The 13,113-nt window shown below is 41.6% G+C and overlaps 1 protein-coding gene across 3 annotated transcripts; it reads right to left on the bottom strand.

Moving 5' to 3' along the window:
• Positions 1 to 583: 583 nt before the first annotated feature.
• On the bottom strand, positions 584 to 10,678 carry klhl22 (kelch-like family member 22). 3 transcript variants are annotated; one of them, XM_086313602.1, is made up of 8 exons: positions 10,393 to 10,678; positions 9,872 to 10,132; positions 7,774 to 7,939; positions 7,356 to 7,667; positions 6,835 to 7,244; positions 5,189 to 5,381; positions 4,824 to 5,057; positions 584 to 4,512 (listed from the first exon to the last, which is right to left on the bottom strand). In XM_086313602.1, exons 2-8 carry the CDS (start codon positions 10,117 to 10,119, stop codon positions 4,171 to 4,173), a joined length of 1,905 nt encoding a protein of 634 aa, XP_086169728.1. In that variant the 5' UTR covers positions 10,120 to 10,132; positions 10,393 to 10,678; the 3' UTR covers positions 584 to 4,170. The 3 variants fall into 3 exon arrangements, with proteins under 3 accessions (XP_086169728.1, XP_086169727.1, XP_086169726.1); XM_086313600.1 differs by having other exon boundaries at positions 585 to 4,512; positions 7,344 to 7,667; XM_086313601.1 differs by having other exon boundaries at positions 7,344 to 7,667; positions 9,872 to 10,678.
• Between the last annotated feature and the right edge of the window lie 2,435 nt (positions 10,679 to 13,113).

A 13,113-nucleotide genomic window follows, 5' to 3' on the forward strand; every position in this document is an offset into this window, starting at 1 on the left:
TACAGTAGCAGCTGAGAGTTTTGCAAACAGATTCACGACTCATTGTCACAAAAGGTAACTTTTTTAAAATCTGTCTGACCTGATGATAAAGATCAGGAGACTTGCAAACTGTGCAGCTGCTTTCCATGCAGGCTTTGAGGTTTTCACACTTTAAAGGGTTGAACTAGGTGAATATAGGCTCATACTGCATGGATGAATGCACAAGGGTGATTTGTCTTCATGCCATCTACACCTGCAGGAAACCTGTGTTCTAAGCCAAAAACATGTGCTAAAATACTCGTCAGTGCATTACGTTAATTTGCTTACAGCATTACAGTGATGTCACAGCTGGTCTCCGTTCATAATATGGTCTCATAATCTGTCTAATAACATGTTAACAACAGTAAAATCCCATCTTTCATGCGTGTCATACTAATGAGACCCTCAAGTTGCATACAGTTAAGTAGGTCTGGACTACACATGTAACTTAGACATGCAAAATCAAATAAGTAAAAAAAGAGAGAAAAAATGGTCAGTTTTATTACTTTATAGAAATCTTTTCTGAGTAATTAAAGTATAAATTAATATATACATGTGAAAAAAAATACAAATTACACCTGGGAATAGTTCACGAGGAAAGTGCAAAGCAGGCCAAATGTTCAGCAACTGCATGAAAAAACTTTGTGATACAAAATACATAATACAACTTTTTGCAGGACTTCAAGCAAAAACAGGGGTTACTTAGATACTAGGGCTGGGTATCGTCACTGATTTCTAGAATCGATTCGATTCTGATTCACAAGGTCCCGAATCAATTCGATCCATGATTAGATTCAATTCGATTTGTATCTGGGAAATTTTGCCTCAGACAGTCAGAAATATTATAATTAAGATCAGTACATTTACATATTTTTGTATCTATAAAAAGGAAGCTGACTTTATCAAAGGTGTAAGCATCACAGCAGATGCCTTTGTGTCAAAGTAGCTGAAGATAAAACACAGAAAAACCTGAAGGTGATTTTCCTGGCCTGGGATTTTATAAAAATATTCTGTAGTAGATCAAAAACGAAAGAAAACCATTAATCAACATGGACATTTCCTCTGAAGTTACAGCGGTTTTATCAGAGACACAGCTAAGCGTTTTGCATTTTGCATAATTTAAAAAAGTTTCAATTTGTTCTGTAGCCCATTGAACAGCAGAAATTAGGTTTTCTTTTCAGAAGTAAGTAAAAGGGAAAAAAACAGCAGCCGACAGCGCTGTAAACAACGGCAGTCTTGTGCGTAACAAGCAAGCGAATAATGCAGAAAACAGATTTTTAGACGGGAAACTGTTCTTGAAGTATTGTGTTCCTGCTTTCATTCACTGTTTTAGCTGTTTGGTGGTTGTTGAAATGTTGTGAGGTTTCACCTGAGATTCTGGCATTTCAGGCAAAATAAATTTATATTAAAAAATCGATTCAGGATTTTAATGAATCGATATCACGTTATCTGAGCTAGAATTGATTTTAATCGATAAATCGATTATCAAAACCCACCCCTATTAGATACTGGTGCAAACATAAATGATAAACTCATCGTTTTATGCTCCACGATATAAAGACAAAGCCCCCCTATGACTCTATATGTCTACACTCCAGTGTAATATAGAAGTGAAATCGTCTGCGACACAATGATAGGCAATGTTTTGCAGGCCAGATCTTCGTCTACAGGTGACTTTCTTTGTTATCTATTGAATTGACTTCCTCCTCTCCTGCAGAGCAGGAGAAAGTAGAGGATACAAGTGGGCACTTAGCAAAATCCCCTCGGCTCATACATCCTCAACTCCACTGGGTTTAATCTGCATAACTCTACATCACAGGCTAATGTGGGCCTTTTAATTGCTCTGATAATGGTCCAGCAAAGAGCACCAGATCGACCCGCACTCAGATGTCTGTAACGGCCGCTGACGCGGTTAAGAGCGTGACTGTACGTTTTAAGTGGCCCCGAGGTGGTAGTATAGTTTTAGAACACAGAGATTTGATGCGTAAACACAAACACAGATCCTGGATGTCCAGCGCTGATGTCAGCAGATCCTGCCAGACTACTTGCTGGGGGCTGGCACAATAGTGTGAAAGAGAGGGGTGTGTGGGAGGGAGCACACACACTTAGTGCTGATGGGGGGTAACAGATGTAGATGAAACAGCCTCAGAGAGGAAAGTAGCAGTCAGCCTTCATAAAGCTGATGGAGTTTAGAGCCAAATGGAGAGGAACTGGTAGAGACTGGGAGGAATAAAAGGCAGGAGGCAGCAGTTCAAACAAGGAGCACAATCAACTGTTGGGAGCTGATGTTAGATTTATGAAATGGGCTTTAAATTAAACAAACAAAAAAAGACAAACTCAAGTCAGAGAGTTGTCGAAGCCAAAACATCTGCTTCTTAGTTACACGCCTGACAATTTCCTGTAACTTTCTCAGCAATTACTTCTTCTTTTCTTAAGGAAAAAGCAAAACAAAAACTAATATTTCTTAGAAGTCAGTTTCAGTTCCGTAGATGTTTGATTCCCAAGACATATAAATGGCGCTTCCAGCTCAACGCTGGCACAAAATCCAGTCCATTGTAAAATCCATGTAACACTTTTCCCTATACAACATTCAGACGTGACAAAAGCAGGACATATATTTTTTAATCAAATTTAAAAAGTTATCTTGTTTGCATATGTTTGACAGTGTTTCCAGCAAATCATGTGGAAAAGGCGGGTACATTTACAATTACGTGGGTTCAAATGAAGCGTTAACAGTGGTTGAGTCCAGTGTGAAACAGGGTTTGCAATGAACCATGGCAACACACACTCACACTCTCTCATACACACACACACAGTGCTAAGCGATTCGGTGAAGACAAATATTCTGAAATAAACCATCATGAGGATTCCGATTAAGCTCAAGTGATGAGCGGATCAGTGAAAGGACACACATGCACAAAAATAATGGTTAATTTTCACATTTCATTTACAAATAAATGGCAACTTCAATCTGTAGACCCCTTCCTCTATCTAGCTACAGACATAAATAAATTAAATTATTATTATTTGGAATTATTCATTATTTATATGATGATATCAGAGGCACGATAGCTAAGGCTCGTCTCTGTTCAGACATACGCAGATCACATATAAACTCAGGCTAAGAGTGAATGAAAGCAAGAAAACAAGGCACGATATTTGCAAAACATAACGATCATTCAGAGGTTTGGAGAGATGATAGCTCCACTGAGCAGCTGTCTGGGGGATGGAGACAAAACCCACTTCTTGTATGCTTATTGTTGTGCACTGACAATGCAGAGAACCAGCTGAGGAATAATGAGAGCTTAACTGTGTGACCCCCGCCATTCTTTTCACAGATAAAACACGTGCTTGGGGTTTTTTTTGTTTTTTGCAAAACTGCTTTTATAGTATTTTTGTTTTAGAAACAGGAACTGTTATTACTACAGAATACAACTTCAGTGTGTGACATTGCAGAAAATAGAAATAAGGAAGAAGTCACTTCTCCAATCTCCAAGTGGCTTTGTGACCCATTCAGCTTCAAGTTGTCACACCAGAGCACACTCTGGTCTGGGATATGCCTGGTCATAGTTTTTGCTCTCTTGTTTTGGTAGTTGTGGATTTCGGTGGAGATTCATCGTCGGGTTTTGAGTTTCTCCGGCAGTCTCGCCACAGACTTGTCCTTGATAGCAGTGAGCAACATGTTGCTTTTATGTTTATTTAGCCACACAGTAATACTGTTCCCACAGTAATAACTCGGGGCCCCACAGTCTTAAAGGAAAAGCCCACATTCGTGTCTTTACTCCAAAGTACCATGTTATTGCATAGCTACTAATCTCGAAAGCGTCCTTTGCTCTCTGTGATAAGCGTCGCAGAAACACCGGTGGTTTTAAGGAAATTATGACGAGCGATCAGTAACAAACAGCAGCGTGAACATTTGTTCAGAGAAGAGATTCCCGGACGGGGCAAGAGTACCTAAGGTCAGATCAGAGAAATAAGAAAAAGGTCCTGAATGACACCTTTGGTTCAGAGGCACTCCGAGTTGTCAACATGCATGTGACCCCCCCAAAAAACTAAATACATCCGAAACTCAACATGCAGAGTTAAATGAAAGAAAGAAAGAGATCGCAAGGAGGTCCTTGATGATGATGGAATCCAATTAACACGGCAGCTTCAGTCCACACTTGAGTCATCCGAGCTGTCCATGTCCACTTCTTCCCACGAAGCCTTGGTGCGTTGCTCCCAGCTTCTGGCCTGGGCAATCACAGCGGGGGTCATGAGCGCTACACAGGCTGCCAGGCCGGAGACGTGCGCCTTAAACTTCGTGCCGTTTTTCCACTCGTCTTTGTCGGCGTTGTACACGTGAACGTATTTCATCCTGTTGCCTTTGTCGTGCGTACGCCCTCCCACAACGTAGATGTGACTGTCCAGCACAGCTATGCCGGGTTCTCCGTGGCCCGCAGGGAGGGGGGACATTAAAGACCAGGAGTTGGCTGTGGGGTTAAAGCACGCTACCTGAAATTGAAGAAAAAAATAAAGCAAGCAATAAATGACTTTTTATTTCATAAAAGTGCTGCAGGCAGAGCATCAAAACGTGCTGCTCTGGCTCGTACAGATTTTAATTAGCTTGAGAAGTCAAAGCTTCTGGCCTGTATTAGTATGCAAAATAATGTCAGTCTAGAAAAGGCCGTGGAATATTTTTAAATTTAAATTCATACTATAGGAGGAAAAAACAGAGGTGAGCAGGCTGAAAAAGAGGCAATACTTTAAACTGCATGAGAAGCAAAGAGCCAACGATAAACAGCTGCGATCACTCAGGACGATACCTTCAGGACATCCCTCCTGTATCCGCGCTCGTCATTACTTCCTCCAATAACGTACATGCGGCCGTTAACGGCTGCCATGCCGTGCCACGCCCGCTCCACCGGGCCCTCTGCGCACCCTGTCCAGCGATTGGCTGCTGGGTCAAAACAGCAAGTCTCTCTGAGGTACGCCACGCCTCGGCGCCCACACGTTATATAAATTTTTCCATCCACCACTGCTCCAGCATGGGCATACACCTGAAAGGGTAGACTAGTATTACAGTGGATGTAGGTCTCAGCACAAATGTGAGTAAGCAGCGCCATCATGTGGACAGTAGAAGAATCAGATGCACTCATTTTCAATCTTTCACACCTTCAGGTTTCCATACCTCTCTCTTTAGAGGAGACACAAATTCCCACGTGTCTTTGTGTGGGTCATAACGCTCCACCGACTCCAGCTCGTGGTTGTAGTCTCGTCCTCCAATGGCATAAATATGGCCGCCCACAACACAAACACAGTGGTCGGCATGCTGCTGCTGCAGAGGCTGGATGGTGTGCCACTTGTTGTGACGGGGGTCGTATCTGGAAAGAGCAGACGAGTCTCAGAACAGTGAAGAAGAACCTTATGAAAGATGAGCTCATTTGGAAGCAAAGTGGAAACTCTATTAAAACAAAACAGAACCGTTAGGCTTCTATTGATAACGTTTTAAAAATCTTTAAGGATTTAGCAGCTCTTTTGTTGTTGTTTTTTTTTTCATCTTAAAGCAATGAGCCAATCCCCTTTACTCTAACCTGTACTCAGTTCACTTCTTCAATTTCCAATGTTCATATAAAAAAAAGGCACTGGCAACATTAGTAAATGATTTTTAGTTGGGGATGTTTGTGTGCAAAGTCTCAGCATGAAGTCAACTTTCTTCCCCCCACTTCATTTCTCCACCTCCCACCAGCCCTGTCAACTGGTGTTAAAGCTCAGAAATTACGAATATTCAGCTCCATGACTTTATGATGCGGTGCACAAGTCAGTAAGACATCTGACGCCAGCAAGTAACATCAGTAATGTGTCAGCCAAAGAAACGCCTCCAGAGACCGACAGCTGCTCAGAAATCCTCCACCACAGTAACTGTGAATCAGAGAACACCCCTGGAGCGATGTATTTAGTATCTTTACACTGAATTAAAAGCATCTAAATTAAACTATAAATATCAGTGTCTAGTTTACTTGAATCAAACCTGTATCCCCATTTGCATCTAATTAATGCTTGAGCCCTTTTAATGTTGGTCGCTGTTGTGGCAAACTACTAGTAAAGATAATCTTCCTCACCAGAACAGCAGTGTAAGCACATCATATTGACCATTCAGACCGGTAAACAGGAAGAGCAGGTTTGCTTACTTAAAGAACATCTCTGAAAGACCAGAGAGTTCTTTGCTCGGGCTTTCATGTGAAAGCGTCACTGAAAATAACACCTGAGTATGAGGCAGTCATTCTGCAACATAATGGAGACAGGCCGAGAGCATCAAACATCACCGGAGATTGCTGAGCAAAAAAGGATGAAATCACAAAAGGTGTGTGATTTCAGTCATTTTCTGCTTGTCCAGAAGAAAACTCCCTCCCTGATATTTCTGCAGCTGTGTCTGCTTTCAAAGCTCCCAAATCACCACAGTATTGTGAATGCTAGAGGTGTGGATGTACCTAAACGGATGTTGTCAAAATATAAACTGTGAACACATCATTTAAAAAGCAAACACGGAGAAAAAGTTCTTTAAGATACTGAATAACTGTAACATGGAAAATCTACATTTCCATGACAACTAGGCAAACTCCATCTGCTGGCAAAGATCCTCAAACTCCTTCCTTCCTTTCCTTTTATCGTCTCGAGGATCAAATCATGCAAATGAAAGTCCAGAGCCTCCTGTAAGATTGCTTCCTGTATTTATAATTTAAAAATTCAGTAATAAACTGATTAATGAGATTAATCAGCTGCAGCTTTAACTCCACCACAAAAATGAACCATAAAGGGCGTATGATAGGCTCTCACCTCCAGCAGCGGGTCTCTGCATGAAATCCACTGGTGTTCATGTCCCCGCCAATAAGATAAACAAAGTTGTTGAGCACGGCGATGCCCTGGTTGGACATCCGGGGAGTGTGAGCTGCAGTGAGACTCCTCCACTCCCCCCAGCTTGGGTGAAACACCTGAAACAGGTGATCGGTGTATGCGAGGGAGCTGGAACTAAACATTCCCCCGAAGCCCAGTATGCAGTGGAAAGTGGACCGCGGCTGGGTGAGAGGAGTCTGGAGGACAGGCTGCAGGAGCTCCTGCTCGTGGTAACGCAGTGCAGCTGAAACAGAATCCTTCAGCGGACACTGCTTCAGTCTGTTGTGCAATCTCTGCAACATGTGCTTCTCAATCAGGCAAAATCGCACTGCGTCGAGCATCTTGAGATTGTCCTTCAGGTGAGGGAGACAGAAACATAAATGCAACACTTTAATAGAGTGTAATTAAGATGTGTGCTTTATTTAGATAGATGAGTATAAATGCAGACACACCTTTGGACTGACCTGCAAGTACACCTGGTCAGTTTCCACCTGCTCGGGACTGTAATGATAGTGAAGCGCTGCCTCGTACACCTCATTCTCGCTGTTCACCTGGAGCTCGTCGCTGCTCAGCGCACTGAACACTTCATCCTGGGGCAGCTGTCGGTACACATCTGTTCGGGACAACGTCTCAATGTTGCTGAGCATGAAGGAGTGCACTTTGGCCTTCAGCTGTTGCAGTGCGTAGAGATCGGCCAGGTGATACAGCTCTAAAATGTTGCTCTCGTCCATCCAAGAGAAAAGGAAATCACAGCAGAAGCCTATGACATTCTCGAGCTGGAAAACACAAAAGCTGCACAGGTTAACTGAAAGAATTAAAAAAAAAAAAAAAAAAAAAAAAAAACAGAATAAGAATAAGAAATAAGTAGGAACAACAACCTACTTGTACAAGTGTGGCAGCTATCAGGACTTCCTGCACGCACTCTGGGTCTAAGTCAATCTCTGACGTGTAGATGTAATCAAGTATTTTCTTCATGGCCATGTAGGACACTCCATGAATTGCAATCTCCTTTTGCTGTGTTTCCCGGAGGCCTCCTGCAAACATCCCCCTAGTGGAGAAGGGTAATAAAGTATTATGCTGGGTCATCCTGGTCGCCCAGTAATGATAAGACTCACAGGGAGAGATGTAGCAACTCAAAGAACGTTGAATTCAAATGTATGGGAGAAAAAGCAAAAATGGTGCCAGCAGAGGGAGAAAAGGCCTTATTTTAGGATAAGCCAACAAACTGTTTTTAATATAACTGATTATTCTATATACGCACTTTTAAGGTCATATTTACCAGTGAAATTAAATTGAATTTGACAATGCTTAATGGAAAATCATTATCTGTAAGGGGGTTAGAGGGCAACCTGTCAAGAGCAGAGCCTGGGAGTTTACTGACACGTTGCATTACCCTGAAAATATTCTGCAGTCCTGCACTGACTACAAACAAGCATTCAGAGCAAAAATGTTGCATTGACTCTTGGCTTATGCAAACTACAGGCTGACGTTTTCAGTGAAACGTCTAAAATGTTTCTCTTACAGTTTTAGTTTGAGACATGACGTAGGAAAGAAATCGCAAGTAAAAGTAAAATTCACCACAGACCTAAAACGAAACTGCAGCTATGTCACCTTACTGGTTTAACTAGCTGATGAAACATTTGGGGAGATTAAAACACAGATGCAACATTGGGCCTGATTGTATTGTCAAAATCAGGTGCAATGTTGCAATCAGCTGAACCAGCTGCCCTACATTGAGTGCGAGTGAGTCAAATCACTGCTGACTCCTCACAGCAAGAAGGTTCCTGCTTTTAACCTGCCAGCTGGTTGTGTCTGCATGTTCTCTGTGTGAATTTGTGGCTTCTTCCCACAATCCAAGGACATGCATGTTAGATTAACTATTTAATGTAGACCAGCTCCAGGTGTGAATGTATGTGTAGTTGTTTATTTCTCTTTGTGGGAGTCCTGTGACGGACTGGCAGCGTCCCCAGGGTGTATCCCGCCTGTCACCCTATGACATTTGGGACAGGCTCCAGCCCCAGAATTGGATAAGCAGTTAATAAAATGAACAGAAGGATGGGTTGACGAGTCCATCTTTTTATCTCTGCTTCACACAGACATCTGCAATGTTTCCATTGTTGTTAACATTTCCAGGCTGTTATGGAGTAACTCAAGTGAATAAGAACACTTATGCTCAAACACTGACTGTGATCTGACGAACAGATAGCCAGGAACAAATACCAACAAGTTAGGTTTTTACACGTTTTTGAATCTATAGCATTACCGCACAGTAACTATGCTCACAGTAATACACTCGAAATTATCTGGTGGTGACATTTGTATTCCAGTCACAGTAGCTCTATGGTGACCTTGTAAGCAGTGGACTTAAAGGAACAAGTGACACTGGTTTTATTACCAGTAAATGTTTTCAAGTTTTAGGCTTTAGACGGTAATAAAAACAAACCAGAGTTATATCACAGAGAAAGAACTCTTTAATTTTTTTAAAAGTTAAATCACCTCCACAGAAGTTTTGATGTGACTACAGTACGCAGGGAAAGACTAAATCACAGGTGCAATTCAAGGCCTCTGAGGGCAAAGCAATCATGTGACTGGTGGCAGAACCCAAAATATGCAAACCACTAGTAATCATATGACAATGTTGCTGAGCTTGAGGATACATTTGGTTTCAACTGGACTGTGCAAAATGCCTAGGCTGTGTCTTGTGACACGGGGGTGCCAGAGTAACTGGTCAGATTTGCTAGTGAACACATTAGCATATGTTGTGGTGTGTGTTATAGGAAACAACTTATTCATTCACTAGCCTGGAGGTGGCTGACTATTTTGATGGTCAATGGCATGCATATGAATGCTCTTGTATGATAATTTTGGATCTCTGTGGAAACAGGCACAAAAGATTGCATACAGTACTGTCGTGTGCACAGAGAGAAAACAGCAAAGTGAAGATGAAAGCAAAACAAAAAATAACTCCTGTGGGTTTTACCTGAAATAATCACAGGAGGCTGCCAATATTATACGATGGGCTTGTATTGGGCGACTTTCCACAACCAGCACAACATCAAACAAGGTCCCACTGTGTCTGAGAGACAGTAGGCCGTCCAGCAGGCTGCAGAAATGCTCTGAACTTCTGTAGGACTGTCGGCGCAGGCGGCCTGATGACCCGGCGCGTCCCCCTACTGGACTCAGAGCTCCATCCTCAGCCATGACAGCACAGCGGCGCTCGGGCTTCATCGCGTTTGTCTGCCTGATACATACATCACGCAAAGCTGCCTTCACTTTACTTCTAAAGTGGAATCATACAGCACAGCGACATGTGGTGCAAACAGGATGAAAAATGTAGCTAGAAGCTAAACACTCGGTGTGGGTGGCAATGCTCGCTTGGAAATGGCACTGCACAGTCAGTGTGAAATTACAGAATCATACCACATTAAATGCCCGATAAATACCACACGTGAACCCAAAGAACTGTTAGAAAGCATATAAATTACAAACAAATCTCCCTACCTTCGGCTAGCTGTCACTCCGCGGCAGAGCTGTTAGCTAATGTTACTTTCGTATAAAAGACAGCAACCAAAACAAGCTAGAGGCTACTTAGCGCGCCAGCTAGTGCAACGCACTCTGTATCAGCAGGATGTACGCTTAAAAACACAACCAAAGCGACTGCACAGAGAAGAGTCCTCGTATTGTTCAAAACCAGACGGGTGTCTAATACTACACGGCCTCAGGAACACCTTCACTTCTGCGAACTGAGTTGCACCTGATACATAAAAACAAAGTCTGTTTACTTTTTGGTATTTTGGCGTTAGATCAACTTCCATTGGTCATTGCTGCGCTATGTCCCACCCATTTCTGAAATCAAACCAATCAGAGAAATCTTTCACATTGCCGAGAAATAAAGCGAGAGCTCCACCTTTTCCTTTAAAATGAGTGTTCAGTGTGTAGACATGATCATTTTTACGATGGGCCACATTAAGAAAAAACAAACAAACATCATTTTGAGAATAAAGTCGAAATATCGAAATTATAGTCGAAAATCTATGTGGAGGAAAAAACAGTCGAAATGTGGAAATTACAGTTGAAAAAATGGTGCAGAAAGTTGCATCTGGTCAGACATACCCACACACAAGCCTAGAAGAGTGGATTTGTTCAAAATGAAATGGCTGGTAATGGACAGATGCGATCAATGGTCACACCTTAGTATAACAAGAGGATGTATGTTGTATCACACGACGGCTTCTTTTTCTTCACTAACTCAGCTACACAAGGCATTTTGTAGAGCAGCAGCCGTGGCAGTTTGTCTCAAAACAACTGTATTCTGCACATTTCGACTTTTTTCTTGAAATTTCGACTTTATTCTTAAAATGATCAATAATATTCTTTTTTTTCTGAAAATATCTGCATTATATTAAATCTAGCCGTTTAAAAAAGAAATTAAAATGATATGAATAAAAATTTCTTTAACACTACTTTTAAAGACAAATACATGCTTGTGATATTTTCTGACACAAGATGGCGCTGCTTCCTTCTCAAACAACTTTGAAGCTTCTACCTGTCACACCTGCACCAGGGGCTAGGAATTAGCATATTTACTACTTTGTCCCACTTTTGTGTTTATTTTTCTAAGGTTATTGCTCAGGGAAAATTGTATACAATTTACTTTATTGTGTTTTGGGAACTCTTACATAGACTGACCGATTAAAAAGCAGTAGTTAGGCTACACAATGCAAAAAGATAATATAAAGCTCTTCAAGCCATATCTGTTCTTTTTTTTTTAAGCCTCCAGTATTTTTGCTCTCCTTCATCACAGATTGATTTCCCACAGTTTTAGAAGCATGTGCTACCAGATAGATTTTCCAAGGGAGCAAGTCATGATGCTTTTTTTGTTTTTAATTTATTGTGGCTTCCATGTTTCTTGGGCTTTACAGTTTCATTCATCTTCTGCTGACATTTCATTTTGCATACATCATTCCCCGACACTCAGAGCAGTTATTTTTCCCACCTGCGAAAAAAGAAAGGAAAAAAACACTGCTGGAATAATCCATCACTTGATGTATTTTTCTGTCCAATACACTGTACACAGCAGCACGGTGCACGGGGAAAATTGAGAGTGGGGCTTCTCCGAGGGGTTTCTGTCCCGGGTGTAGAAATGCCCTTTATAAACACCAAATGAATTTTTGTTTGCATATATATTTTCCATCTGGGTGAAGAAGTGCCCTCCCACAGTCCTGTCTATAATAGATCCTGCTGCCTTTGTCTGAACAGCAAGCATAGGCACCACATATACACTACTGTATTTCTGTCAGCGTCATTCTTCAACCGCTAGACCTGAAAGACTCCAGCACTCAGTTAATCAATTAGTTGTTGCAGATTTCCATTTATTTCTCTCCTGCCTTTAGGCTTTGCAGAACTGATTGGACCAAATTGATTAATCATTTCATTAGAGGTACTCTGATCTCTGATACTGTGGTATGACATCACTACAACCCCCCCTCCCCCCCACCACACACACACACACACACACACACACACACACACACACACACACACACACACACACACACACACACACACACAATAAAAATATGTCACCAGGCAATGAAGTTTTTACAAAACCAATATTGCCTTTTATTTGTCCTCTGACTTCAGGCTGATAATGTACAGCAACACTAAGTCTTTTTTTTCATTTTAACTCCTAACATCAGGTGTCAAGCAGATCACACTTATCACTTCAAAGAGACAAGCATTTGCTTAATAATTTTCACATGTCTTGCGAATTGGATTTACATAATAACAGGTGGACACTGAGTAAAAAAAGAGTTTGTGGTGTGAAATATCCAAAAGCCTGCTTTTCTGTATAGTAAGTGTGGTATTACAGAAAGTACAGCATTCCAGTATACCAGCACAGCAGCATCTCCTCACATCAGGAAAAAACTAAATTAAACCGTGCAGACGACGCACATAGGAAGAGGAAGAGAAATGACAACATAATGAAAACAAAGTGGGCAACATTTACAGAATTAACTGTGGGTGTATACCACAAACACTCAGTTAGAAAGACATAAACTGGCCCAGTCCATGACCTTGAGCTTTTATTAGCAACCCTGTTACGCAAATCACGCAACTATTATTAATCTTCATCAAAATAATCCTCGAAGAAGGCATTTTATGCTGCTGTTACTGAATATTGAGCCTGTTTTGCAGTAAGGACAGGCACAGCATGTCTTT

The sequence above is a fragment of the Aulonocara sp. 'chitande type north' Nkhata Bay genome, linkage group LG12 (genome assembly GCF_057382095.1).
Source record: "Aulonocara sp. 'chitande type north' Nkhata Bay isolate Kocher_YH1m ecotype deep benthic linkage group LG12, A_spYH_male_GT1.1, whole genome shotgun sequence".
Lineage (NCBI taxonomy): Eukaryota > Metazoa > Chordata > Actinopteri > Cichliformes > Cichlidae > Aulonocara > Aulonocara sp. 'chitande type north' Nkhata Bay.